The sequence below is a fragment of the Puma concolor genome, chromosome D2 (assembly GCF_028749965.1).
Source record: "Puma concolor isolate L17-30 chromosome D2, mPumCon1.1.hap2, whole genome shotgun sequence".
Classification (NCBI taxonomy): Eukaryota; Metazoa; Chordata; class Mammalia; order Carnivora; family Felidae; genus Puma; species Puma concolor.
The window spans coordinates 14,120,504-14,134,055 of record NC_141677.1 but is presented as its reverse complement, the minus strand read 5'-3'; the positions used below and the strand labels follow the sequence as shown (position 1 = coordinate 14,134,055).

Sequence of the window (13,552 nt, the reverse complement as noted above, 5' to 3'; positions counted from 1 at the left end):
TTGAGCTTATCAAATTTTAGTAAAAAGTTTTACCTCTAGAGAAAATATATTAGCCAGGGAATGTAATTTCTAACATGCTTTTGAAGGCTCTTTCACTATCTTATAGATATCACTGGGAAACACTTATTAAATGTAACAAACACAGGATCTCTCATCTGATGTTAAATTTTGAATATTCCATTTATATCAAGATATGGAAAATCCACCATACTTACTTTTCTATAACAGTGTTGGCTGCACAATCATGGCCAAGATTTTCTATGTAGGTCTGCACATCCTGAATAAGTCTTCCCATAAAAAATATTTGACAAAGAACAGGTTTTAGACAGGAAAATATTAAAACCCCAAATTTAAAGTTAACTAATACTTTATATCTGTCTAATTGAAAGCCTCAAAGTAGGGGCACCTGGGTGGCTCCGTCAGTTGAACGTCTGACTCTTGATTTTAGCTCAGGTCATGACCTCACGGTTGATGAATTCAAGCCCCACATCAGGCTCCATGTTGACAGTGTGGAGCCTGCTTGAGATTCTCTCTCTCTCTCTGTCTCTCTCTCTCTCTCTGCCCCTCCCCCGCTCTCTCACTCTCTGAAAATAAACTTAAAAAATAAATAAAATAAAAATTTGAAAGCCTCAAAATAAAGACATAATCCTACTCAAGTAGGTACTTAATAGAAATGAAGACAGGTTGAAAATGGTATCTTTTACCTTTGATCACGCCTAAACACAGTTCCAAATATACAGGCCTCAAGGACAAGTTCGCTGTAATTTTTAGCAGTTGATAAAGACACTTGGGACACATTTGAAGCAGAAACTATCCAAGATTTGCAGCAATAACTTATCAGTGTATTGAAGACTCCAGTTTTTATAGCAGACATTTCAATTATCTTGTACATAATCTGGAATGAAATACAATGGTCATTTTATTCTTTGACCCATTTAGGTTAAAAAAAAAAAAAATGTTGCTAAAACAACTTGTTTGATGGCTTCCAATGACAGTTTCAACCTAACCATAGAGGATAAAAAGTTAAAAATTCTTTATTGTTAAAAGTTTTCCAAGATGATTGATAATCACCGAATGCTTATTTTTCATTCCTCGGTAATAAAACTAAATGCAATTTCACTGATAGTGATATTCTCCCTAGACTCTCCAAAAGAAAAAACTGCCCAAAGTAATAGAATGGAAGGGAGAAAAATCTCTCACCCTTTATATTTTCAGTTTCCTTTGCATTGTCACCGCCTCCCTCCCTTCTCTGAGGCAGCAAATACCCTGGTCTCTAGGTGTGTGCTGTGGGACAGGCAAGGACAGAGAAGCAGTGCAGGGACAGCAGCGTCATAAAAGGACTTCATTTTCCATTTCCCCCTCTGGATAACAAGGTCTACACGAGTTCCTAGACATGACATCCTTCCACCACGATACGTCCCCTACCGTGTATCAGTGGTTGCAAACGCCAATGCCTTCAGGAACCAGGAAGACCTTTTGACTACGGTTATATTCAGAGAATTGTTCCTTTATACAAGAAAAGCAACAGCATAAATGTGGTGACAGAGGGCACCTGCCGTCTGCCGTTGGTCTCCAGGATGGTCAAGGACTGGTTGTGGAGAAATGCAAGGGGCGTGCCCTATCTGGACGGGCAGCTCCTAGGAGTGGCCAGGTCATCCAATTCTCCAGCATTCCATGAGAAGGGAAACACAGACTTTCATGCCAATTGTCTAATTCTTAAAAGTTGGCAACTAATTAAAAAAACTTTTTAAGCATTACATGAATCAAAGTAAGTTTCTGTGGCACGTGTGGTTCACAGGCTACCCTTTCGCACATCTCTTCCATTTAACAGGTTCTGTTCTTACTCATGACACTGAAGAAGGTTCAAAATACATACTGACTGAATGAATACATAACAGCAAATCTAATACGTAATCACAAATAGAACTCTCTTCTTCCTCACGTGCTACAGGTCACACAAATTAAAAAAACAAAAAGTTACCTCCTTTTAACCTAAAGTAGTCAAATTCATAGAAACAGAAAGTAGAACGGTGGTTGCCGGGGGGAGGGACAGAAGGGGAGCTGTTTAATGAGTACAGAGTTGCAGTTCAAGTTCAAAAAGTTCTGGAGACCTGATACAACATGACCATACTTAACTCTACTGAACTCGAAAAATGCAAGATGGTACATTTTACATTATGCATTTTTACCCCAATGTAAAAAAAGTTACCTCTTTTATTTTGAAGTATGCCTGGCCCTTGATTTTTGCAGCAGTGGTAAGAACTTTGGTATCAAAAACAAATTGAACGAAAGCTTTTAAATTAGACCAGAATATCAGCTGAGTGTTGCTTAAAGCAGATATAATTTTCCAAGCCATGTCAAAGGACTCCACACAGAGTGATTCAGAGGAGGTCAAAAGCTGGTAGGAAAAAAATAAATAAATAAAAAAAAAGAAATACATAATTATCTCTTAATTTCAGAAACTGATCTCTGTTCTGTAGTTATTCTTCACTTCAGGTCTCACTTTCTCTCACCTTGGGAACCAAAATTTTCATGCAGTGGAACACAGGCAGGACCTGATCCGAAGGCAGGACCGTGAGGGCTTCGAGAGCGGCCTGCAGGGTCCTTACTGGCATTTGGACGGCAGGTAGGATGGGTTCCAGAATTTCACCCTCTGAGGTTGGTATCAGGGTGTGATATTTCTTCAGCAAGAAAGAGAGGCAGACCCACTGATCATGGATATATTGTGCAACTATTTTCCCCCATCCTTGGGAAGACGAGGATTCTTCGCAAAGACTGAAACAAAAGATCAAGTCACTGCCCCAGGCCTCCGCCAGTCTGTGCCGGCTTCTTCTGCATGTAGTGCACTATCCTCACGGGGCGGGGAGAAATTCAACAGTCATTATTAAATAGCCCGTCTACCGAAAAGCAAGGGAACCACATAAACCTCAGTTTTCTAACTCTGAAGGTAGGTGTTTTCATTCACTTTAAGGGGATTCACCGAGAACCGCGTGCAGTCGGGTCAGGGGGTTTCCGGTAACAGAGACGAGTAACGCGAGAACACGGGCTCATCCTGAACGCAGCCTCATCTCCAAAGTCCCATCCCCGATAAACAAGGTTGGGCCATCGCTCATTATCTCAACGACTAAAAACAAAACTGAAACTGTAAACGTGAGCAGAAAGACGCCCTTCGTGTAGAAGCTGTCCTCCAGGGTGCACACACCTACCTGCTCTCCTCCTCTGCGTGGGGCTTCTGCAGCGTGTGATTGAGCGGGAGAGCGGAGAGGAACCTCTCCGTGGGCCCAGCCTCCAGAGAGCCGAGCTGCAGTTCCGGCGTCCGGTCGGTGGCCTCACACACCGTGGCCAAGGCAGCCATGCTAATGACCCTCTGGACCTGCGTGCCCAGCGTGGGCTCCTGAGGGGGAAACGGAACAATCTTATTTCACGTGGGCCACTCCCACCCAGGCAGGACCCGAGAGCCCAGCCTACCGACCCCTCACACCCTCCGGCCCCCCTCCCGGCGACCGCCCATCAGTGAGAACAAGAGGGAACCCGACACCGCACGTCAGGTTTGTTTGCTTCGCCACTTCCGTACAGATGGGCGGTGAACAAATGTAAGGTGGCAATAAAAATTCAGCAGTTCCGACTAAGAAGACAACTGGATCGCTTCGATTTGGGGGGTGGGTCCCTGGAAGCAGGCCCATGACGGATGAGCCGCACACAGAGCCCGCGAGTATACGTGAAGCAGCACTTCTCCATCTTTTTCCTACCCACGTACGCATTCGGACACATTTCTACGGGGGAGTCTCGCTTTCACTGTCTGGCTGGAGTGTGTGAAGGGAAACAAGGCTCCAGGCGTACATGCAAATAATTCCTCCGCTCAGCTGTTAGCTGCCTCGGGAGAGGGGACACAGCACCGCGACCAGGAGCTACTCATGAACCACCGGGAAGAGGTCTGAATCCCGGCTCTGAACTCGATACCGGTTTGCCTGTGGACACGGCGCACCTTAGCTTTCTCACCTGTAAAATGGGGACAATAATAGAATCCACCCTTCAGTGTTACTGTGACGGTTAAACAGATGGGAGGATTTCACGGGTAGCGCTTGATGCTCTACGGGCAGGAGCGCAAAGGAAGGAAACCAACACAGCCTGGCGTTGCACTGACATGGGAAACCCATTACCACCACCACCGAAGCCAGGAGTGCAGGCCAGAACCCAACATACGGAAAACAGCTGCACCGAGAGTCTGAAAGAGGGCTCCCCAATACTACCAGCCCGAGAGGACCTCTCTGTTACTCATTCCGTCCCTCCCCCACCAACCCCCCGTAAAATAAATCCACTATCTCTACGGATAAATTGTGCGTAGCGACACTGTCACCACAAGAAGTAAAATTCAGTGTTACTTGTAGTCAGTATGGTCCCTGTTAACCTTAACATAATTCAGTGAATTACTAAAACAAGCCATCTTTTAAGAATCACTGTGATAGGGTTCATGATTTTGGTCTACATTCAAAGCTCACAAAGTCCTCTCACGGCGCGAATGCATTAATACATACTGGACAGGATGCTGAAGTACTAATCAGGCTTCCTTATCATTTTCTTTCGGGACAGTTCCTAAAAACAACTTTAAAAACTACATTATTAAAGCAATCATGTACATTCTCTGTTTTAATTAGCAGCCTGGACTTTCCGTGTGCCAGACGCTGTTCAAAAGTCTTAGCATGTATGAGCTCACTTTAACTCTCATGATCAACTCTGTAACCCTCATTTTGCAGTGGTGGTAAATGAGGCACAGAGACGTTAAGTAACTTCCTCAAGGTCACACAGCTAACAAGGTTAAACACAGGATCCACACCTAGGAAGTCTAACCCCAAAGCCTGTGCTCATAACCACTACGCCTTTTTATGCCATGTTTTTTTTTTTTTTTTTTTTTTTATGAAATTGATTGTCAAATTGGTTCCCATACAACACTCAGTGCTCATCCCAACAGGTGCCCTCAAACCCATCATCCACCCACCCCTCCCTCCCATCTCCCATAAACCCTCAGTTTGTTCTCAGTTTTTAGGAGTCTCTTATGTTTTGGCTCCCTCCCTCTCTAACCATTTTTTTTTCTTCCCCTCCCCCATGGTCTTCTGTTAAGTTTCTCAGGATCCACATAGGAGTGAAACCATTGGTATCTGTCTTTCTCTGTATGGCTTATTTCACTTAGCATAACACTCTCCAGTTCCATCCATGTTGCTACAAAGGGCCATATTTCATTCTTTCTCATTGCCATGTAGTACTCCATTGTGTATATAAACCGCAATTTCTTTATCCATTCATCAGTTGATGGGCATGTAGGCTCTTTCCATCATTTGGCTATTGTTGAGAGTGCTGCTATAAACATTGGGGTACAAGTGCCCCTATGCATCAGCACTTCCATATCCCTTGGGTAAATTCCTAGCAAGTGCTACTGCTGGGTCATAGGGTAGGTCTATTTTCAATTTTTTGAGGAATCTCCACACTGTTTTCCAGAGCGGCTGTACCAGTTTGCATTCCCACCAACAGTGCAAGAGGGTTCCCGTTTCTCCACATCCTCTCCAGCATCTATAGTCTCCTGTTTTGTTCATTTTAGCCACTCTGACTGGCGTGAGGGGATATCTGAGTGTGGTTTTGATTTGTATTTCCCTGATGAGGAGCGACGTTGAGCATCTTTTCATGTGCCTGTTGGCCATCTGGATGTCTTCTTTAGAGAAGTGTCTATTCATGTATTTGTTTCTCGGGTGTGGAGTTTGGTGAGCTCTTTATAGATTTTGGATACTAGCCCTTTGTCCGATATGTCATTTGCAAATATCTTTTCCCATTCCGTTGGTTGCCTTTCAGTTTTGTTGATTGTTTCCTTTGCTGTGCAGAAGCTTTTTATCTTCATGAGGACCCAACAGTTCATTTTTGCTTTTAATTCCCTTGCCTTTGGGGATGTGTCAAGTAAGAAATTGCTGCGGCTGAGGTCAGAGAGGTCTTTTCCTGCTTTCTCCTCTAAGGTTTTGATGGTTTCCTGTCTCACATTCAGGTCCTTTATCCATTTTGAGTTTATTTTTGTGAATGGTGTGAGAAAGTAGTCTAGTTTCATCCTTCTGCATGTTGCTGTCCAGTTCTCCCAGCACCATTTGTTAAAGAGACTGTCTTTTTTCCACTGGATATTCTTTCCTGCTTTGTCAAAGATTAGTTGGCCATACTTTTGTGGGTCTAGTTCTGGGGTTTCTATTCTATTCCATTGGTCTATGTGTCTGTTTTTGTGCCAATACCATGCTGTCTTGATGATGACAGCTTTGTAGTAGAGGCTAAGGTCTGGGATTATGATGCTTCCTGCTTTGGTCTTCTTCTTCAAAATTACTTTGGCTATTCGGGGCCTTTTGTGGTTCCATATGAATTTTAGGATTGCTTGCTCTAGCTTCGAGAAGAATGCTGGTGGAATTTTGATTGGGATTGCACTGAATGTGTAGATAGCTTTGGGTAGTATTGACATTTTAACAATATTTATTCTCCCAATCCATGAGCATGGAATGTTTTTCCATTTCTTTATATCTTCTTCAATTTCCCTCATAAGCTTTCTATAGTTTTCAGCATACAGATCTTTTACATCTTTGGTCAGGTTTATTCCTAGGTATTTTAGGATTCTTGGTGCAATTGTGAATGGGATCAGTTTCTTTGTATTTCTATTGCTTCATTGTTAGTGTATAAGAATGCAACTGATTTCTGTACATTGATTTTGTATCCTGCGACTTTGCTGAATTCATGTATCAGTTCTAGGAGACTTTTGGTGGAGTCTGTCGGCTTTTCCATGTATAATATCATGTCATCTGCAAAAAGTGAAAGCTTAACTTCATCTTTGCCAATTTTGATGCCTTTGATTTCCTTTTGTTGTCTGATTGCTGATGCTAGAACCTTCAACACTATGTTAAACAACAGCGGTGAGAGTGGACATCCCTGTCGTGTTCCTGATCTCAGGGAGCAAGCTCTCAGTTTTTCCCCGTTGAGGATGATATTAGCTGTGGGCTTTTCATAATGCCTACTTATGATGTTTAAGTATGTTCCTTCTATCCCGACTTTCTCGAGCGTTTTTATTAAGAAAGGATGCTGAATTTTGTCAAATGCTTTTTCTGCATCGATTGACAGGATCATATGGTTCTTATCTTTTTTTTTATTAATGTGATGTATCACATTGATCGATTTGCGAATGTTGAACCAGCCCTGCAGCCCAGGAATGAATCCCACTTGATCATGGTGAATGATTCTTTTTATACGCTTTTGAATTCGATTTGCTGGTATCTTATTGAGAATTTTTGCATCCATATTCATCAGGGATATTGGCCAGGGATATTCTCTTTTTTTACTGGGTCTCTGGTTTAGGAATCAAAGTAATGCTGGCTTCATAGAATAAGTCTGGAAGTTTTCCTTCCCTTTCTATTTTTTGGAATAGCTTGAGAAGGATAGGTATTATCTCTGCTTTAAATGTCTGGTAGAATTCCCCTGGGAAGCCATCTGGTCCTGGACTGATAAGAATATGGTAATTGCAGGGGACTTTAATACTCCACTTACAACATTGGATAGATCATCTAGACACAGGATCAATAAAGAAACAAGGGCCCTGAATGATACACTGGATCAGATGGACTTGATATATTCAGAACTCTGCATCCCAAAGCAACAGAATATACTTTCTTCTCGAGTGCACATGGAACCTTCTCCAAGATAGATCACATACTGGGTCACAAAACAGCCCTTCATAAGTATACAAGAATTGAGATCATACCATGCATACTTTCAGACCACAATGCGATGAAGCTTGAAATCAACCACAAGAAAAAGTCTGAAAAACCTCCAAAAGCATGGAGGTTAAAGAACACCCTACTAAAGAATGAATGGGTCAACCAGGCAATTAGAGAAGAAATTAAAAAATATATGGAAACAAATGAAAATGAAAATACAACAATCCAAATGCTTTGGGATGCAGCAAAGGCAGTCCTGAGAGGAAGATACATTGCAATCCAGGCCTATCTCAAGATATAAGAAAAATCCCAAATACAAAATCTAACAGCACACCTAAAGGAAACAGAAGCACGACAGCAAAGACACCCCAAACCCAGCAGAAGCAGAGAAATAATAAAGATCAGAGCAGAAATAAACAATATAGAATCTAAAAAACTGTAGAGCAGATCAATGAAACCAAGAGTTGGTTTTTTGAAAAAATAAACAAAATTGATAAGCCTCTAGCCAGGCTTCTCAAAAAGAAAAGGGAGATGACCCAAATAGATAAAATCATGAATGAAAATGGGATTAGTACAACCAATCCCTCAGAAATACAAGCAATTATCAGGGAATACTAGGAAAAATTATATGCCAACAAACTGGACAACCTGGAAGAAATGGACAAATTCCTAAACACCCACACACTTCCAAAACTCAAACAGGAAGAAATAGAAAGCTTGAACAGACCCATAACCAGCGAAGAAATTGAATCAGTTTTATGCCATGTTTAAGAAAAGCTTATAGGTACTAAAATCTAGAGGAAAATACACATACACATAAGTTATTCCAAAAACAAGAAAGACAAATACTACAATGGAGGCATAAAGAATAGGTAAATAAATGAGTCACTGACCCAAGTTGGGCCCTATAAGGACCGAGCAGATTACTGACAAGCATTGTCAGTGTTAGGAGCAGACGGAAAGCCTAGATGGGGAAGGATGTGGCATGTGCTTGTCGTCCGTGAAGCTCTACGAGGTGGCCTAGCGTCACTACAGCAAAATGGTACTGGTTGGGGGAGGAGTAGAGGGGAAACAGTGTAAGACCAGGGCAGACAATGAGGTTGAGAGGCAAGGATGGGGGATGCTGGATGTGTTAGTACACATTATATGTCATATATCAGATATTATGCATGTTATATGTCACATACCATATATTGTATACCTTTAGACACATTAATGTGTCCCTTACTGGTTGGTATGTAGGCAAAGACTCAGTGCAAATCCACAATCTGTATCTAAATGGTCTTAAGACTGAAGTCACCACGCCTTTGTTATATACCTAATATTAGGATAGGAGTCCCAGTCTTCATCAAACATTATGAACAAAGGATACTATGTTAAAGTTAAATTTCAGCACTTTTCATGTCAGAATATTGTATGATAATCAAATACGTATTCTACGTACGCCTCATTCAACCGAATTATACACCTTGAATCAAGGATTACCTGTCCATGGTCCATCTCTTGAAGATGCCGAATGGATGCATTTTTCAAAGGAGAAATAACTCTCCAAATGGGGTTGCCTCGTTTCCACCCAACCTTCAAATGGAGATTTATAAGCTCAGTTAATACCATCAGGTATAAATGGCAACGATCCAGATCGGAAACCTAAGACAGACAACAAAACACGTTAACACGCAGGGCTCGTGGTTTTCATCAACCTGTGAGAGTTCAGACAGAAAACAAATTACCTTATTTAAACGCAGTAAAACAAGATATTAATAAGAGAAAACAAGCCATCTCCTCCAAGAGGCCCTCCATAATCTCCCCGTGCAGAGCTGAAGACTTCCTTCCCTGTGCTGACACAGCGACTGCACTTAACGCAACTGCAGCACACGTCACCATTTACTCCTCTTGCTGGCGCTCTGATCACGAGACCCTGGAAGGCAGAGACTATGTCCTGCCAACTCTTGCGTCCCAGGGCCAACACGTCATAAATAATAACAATTAGAACAAGGAAACTGCCTTTGTTTCAGGCAGATTGCGACACTCTGTTCTTACTAGGAAGGCTGCGGTCCCACCTCCCTAAGACGATGACTAAGTTTCAGAGAGGACACACGGCTCACCCAGCATCTCAGGGCTGGTGTGTAGGAGAGGCGGAACTGAACGCCTTGTATCTGAGACTTGTAGACACGTGCTTCAGTCCAGCTCTACCACCCACCGGCTCTGTGACCTAACCTCCGCAGACCTGATCCCTCATCCACAAAATGCGGAGGGTAACGTCCACCCGTCGCAGGGGTTCTGAAAGAACTGAAAGTATGCTAAGTGGACGAGCCCCGAATGGTGGCCCTGATGACTACTACCGTGCTCATTACGGATGATATCCTCGGAGGCCTTCCACCACACCAGGAAGCACAGAATTCATCCATTTAATCAGTTTTTACTGAGCAGCCACCATGTGAGGCACTCCAAGGGCCGGGCCCCCAGGCAGACAGGAAGGAGCAGCTGCAGGAGCTGGTGGAGACCGGACACTGGGGTGAGACTGACAGACAGAGTGCCAGGGAGGATTCTTAAATGAGAGGCTACAGAAACTGGCCGGATGGTGGTACATTCACTGAGCAGGGAACGGTGAGGGCTTCAGTTCTGAATGGCTGAGGTGTGACAGATGCAACTGGGCCATCAAAGAGCGCTAGGCTGACGGGGCGGTAGGCTGGGGAAAGCAGCCGGCGGTGAAGACGGAGAGGTAGGGTCCCTGGCACCACCAAAGCTGGGGGTGCAGCCTAGAGGGCCTCCCTCAACAGAGGAGCGTGAGAAAATAAGGGCCCGGGCCACCCTTACAAAAGCGCCGACGTTCGGGGTGCCGGGGTGGCTCAGTGGGTTGAGCATCCGACTTCAGCTCAGGTCATGATCTCATGGTTCACAAGTTCAAGCCCTGTGTCGGGCTCTGTGCTGACAGCTCAGAGCCTGGAGCCTGCTTCGAATTCTGTGTGTGTGTGTGTCTCTCTCTCTGCCCCTCCCCCACTCGTCCTCGCGCTCTCTCTCTCTCTCTCTCTCTCAAAACAAAACAGAACAAAACAAAAAACACTAAAAGTGCTGACGTTCAAGTCTATGTAGTAGAGAACGGACGTTCAAACAGAAGTGGGGGTGACGGCAGAGCGATGGGGCCACAACCAGGACAGGAAGGTGTCACAGACGCTGAGGACGACTGGTGTTTCCAGCGGGGAGTGGTTGATGTGTCCAGCAGGGCTGAGGAGTCAAGGAAACTAGGACTTGAAAAGCACCCATTTGGTTTATGACAACTTTAGAGACAGCTGTTTCCGCGTGACAGAAGAGGCAGAAATCAGAGAACGGAGTGGCAGGGCGTGTTTATAAACAAGCTGACCAAGAGAGGAAAACTGAAGGGACCATGGAATTGAGAGGGTCTTTAAGATGAGGGGCTCTTAAGTTGTTTCAATGCTCATGAAAAAAAATCCAAGAGACAAGGAGAGGCTGAAAATACGAGACAGAGAGAGAAACAGAGAGACAGAGAGACAGAGAGAGGAGGGAGGGAGGGGCGCGAGGGAGGGAGGGAGAGAGGGGATGGACAACCGTAAGGTTCTTGAACGGATGGAACGGAGCAGACTGCTGTGCTCTACAGGAACCTGGGAAGGCGGGAGATGGGTTCAGGTGTGGCAGCTGCTGGTCCCATGTTGGGGGGATGCAGTGTTCCCCGGGGGGGTGCAGTGTGCCTGAGGGGGGGCAGTGTGCCAGAGCAGCCTGCAGCTGAGCAAGGGTCCTCCCTCGCTCCGACTCCACGGCCTCACGTAGGCAACTTGAAATCAGCCATGGAAACTGATACGATACTACGAACCTGTCTTTTTTTTCCCTGAAAGCTGGTTGTTAAATAAAATCACATTAATCCTTCCCCCTTTTTCTTTTAAAAGTTTGTTTATTCTGAGAGACAGAGACAATGCAAGTGGGGGAGGGGCAGAGAGAGCAAGAGAGACCGCAAGAGCAAAAGAGAGAGAGAGAGAGAGAGAGAGAGAGAATCCCAAGTGGGCTTTGTGCTGACAGCCCAGAGCCCGACTTAGGGCTTGAACTCATGAAACCACAAGATCATGACCTGAGTGGAAATCAAGAGTCTGATGCTTAACCAACTGAGCCACCCAGGCGCCCCTAGTCCTTCCCCTTTTAAAGCTATTTTTAGCTTTAAATTCCAAACAAACCAAAACAGTTATGTTCTGTAAGGGGTACATGGAGGCTCATTATACTTCTTTTGTGTATGTCTGAAAATTTCCCTAATGGAAAGATAATGTAATACTGGTGGTAATAAAGTGATATTGACGCAAAACAAACCCAAAGAGTTACTTCTTTATGAACTGCCTTCTTCGGAACATATGTGTAGCAATGCCACTATGAGCAACTGCTTAATAAGAAGAAAGCTAAACACCCCCCCACCCCACTCCAACGGGCTTTTTCTCCATATATCTTTGCCTTCCTGTCGTAACAATTCAGGTCTTGCAGCATAAAACTTGCCTTTTTTGTATTTTCACACTTGCTCATAAGGCTTTCAAATGCACTTAAGTGAGTATTCTAAAAAAAGGTGAAATAAGCATATTTTCACACTTTGTTCACAATCTATTGATTCTAAACCTTTAACATTTGTCCCTAGAGATTTCAACCAAAAAAAAAAAAAAAAATTAAGAATAAGCATTCCTACATGAATTGGCATTTTCAAAATATTCTTGAAGAAAAGGGAAATTACTTTCTTTCCTTTTTTTTAATTCCAGCATAGTTAACATACAGTGTTATATTAGTTTCAGGTGTTATTTTTCTCAGCTGTCCTAGAAGGAACAGTCTGTGGAGAATAGAGACAGAGCAGGTAAGGAGGACACTTACCTCAGAACTGACTGCTTTCCACTCTGTGTTTCAGAATCACTTGCAGAGCTTTGGAAACATACATGTACTGTTACCTGGTCCCACCCCAAACATCCCAAATCAGAATCTCTGGATCCTACGACCAAATACACATCGAATATGCTAAATATTCCAGATATGTTACACCATGCAAAACTCCCTAGCCCCTGGGAAGGAGATGTATTATCTCCATCTTGCAGATGAGGAAACTAAGGCTCGGAAAAGCTACATAACTTTCCCAAGGACTTGGTTATGACTCAGATGGAATGAAAGTAAGGAGGAGACTCCGAAGCTTGTGTTTTTTTCTGCTTCCTAAGGTGTCTTCTCCAGAAAATATCACATTAATTTTCTCAATTTAATACAGTGCCTGCCAGTAAGTAATCACTCAAATATTGACGAAAAGAATGAAAAGTGACTCCTAGGAATACTTACACTGCTCAGTTCATTCATGGTAAGCCGTCGGAGAATAAATTCAGAAACGCTCTCTGCAGTAGACATGACAAAGTTCTGAAGAAGAGTAAACACCTCATCTGTACAGGAAAAAAAGTGTGCAACTGAATGACAGATGTAAGTTCCTTGGTACAAAAAAAATGCCAGATTTTCTAGTAAAAGTACATCTATGTTAAGCACGTGAGTGAATCACTAATCAAAACTGAATTCCAATAAAACAACAGTCATTAGTATTATGGGGAAATCTATAATTCACCTTAAAATTCATTTAGGAGTTTTAGTTCTGGATAAGATGGAACAGGGACACACCAGCCTCTCTCACTATAAAACCCAGACTGAATAACTGAGCAGCTATGTGGAGACTCTACAAGGTAAAAAGTAGTGGGAGGATTCAGAAAGCAGTAACACCAAACACAGTGACCTTGGTCTTCCTACAGACTGGAACCACGTGCAGGAGCAGTCAAGAAAGCAGGCAGCCTGATGGGCCCCAACTTTCTCAT

General features: G+C 43.5%; 1 protein-coding gene across 3 annotated transcripts in view; it reads right to left on the bottom strand.

The window, feature by feature from the left end:
* Positions 1–13,552, bottom strand: part of TARBP1 (tRNA guanosine 2 -O-methyltransferase TARBP1) — a 90,310-nt gene that overhangs the window by 40,685 nt on the left and 36,073 nt on the right. For 2 of the 3 annotated variants that reach the window (XM_086679656.1, XM_086679654.1), the window contains exons 13-20: positions 13,035–13,132; positions 12,222–12,278; positions 9,213–9,374; positions 3,207–3,394; positions 2,514–2,775; positions 2,210–2,398; positions 705–895; positions 216–287 (exon numbers count right to left, since the gene is read on the bottom strand). In XM_086679656.1, coding sequence (XP_086535782.1) covers positions 216–287; positions 705–895; positions 2,210–2,398; positions 2,514–2,775; positions 3,207–3,394; positions 9,213–9,374; positions 12,222–12,278; positions 13,035–13,132 — 1,219 coding nt within the window. The remainder of the gene's footprint in view (positions 1–215; positions 288–704; positions 896–2,209; positions 2,399–2,513; positions 2,776–3,206; positions 3,395–9,212; positions 9,375–12,221; positions 12,279–13,034; positions 13,133–13,552) is intronic. The other variant, XM_086679655.1, reaches the window with a different exon arrangement.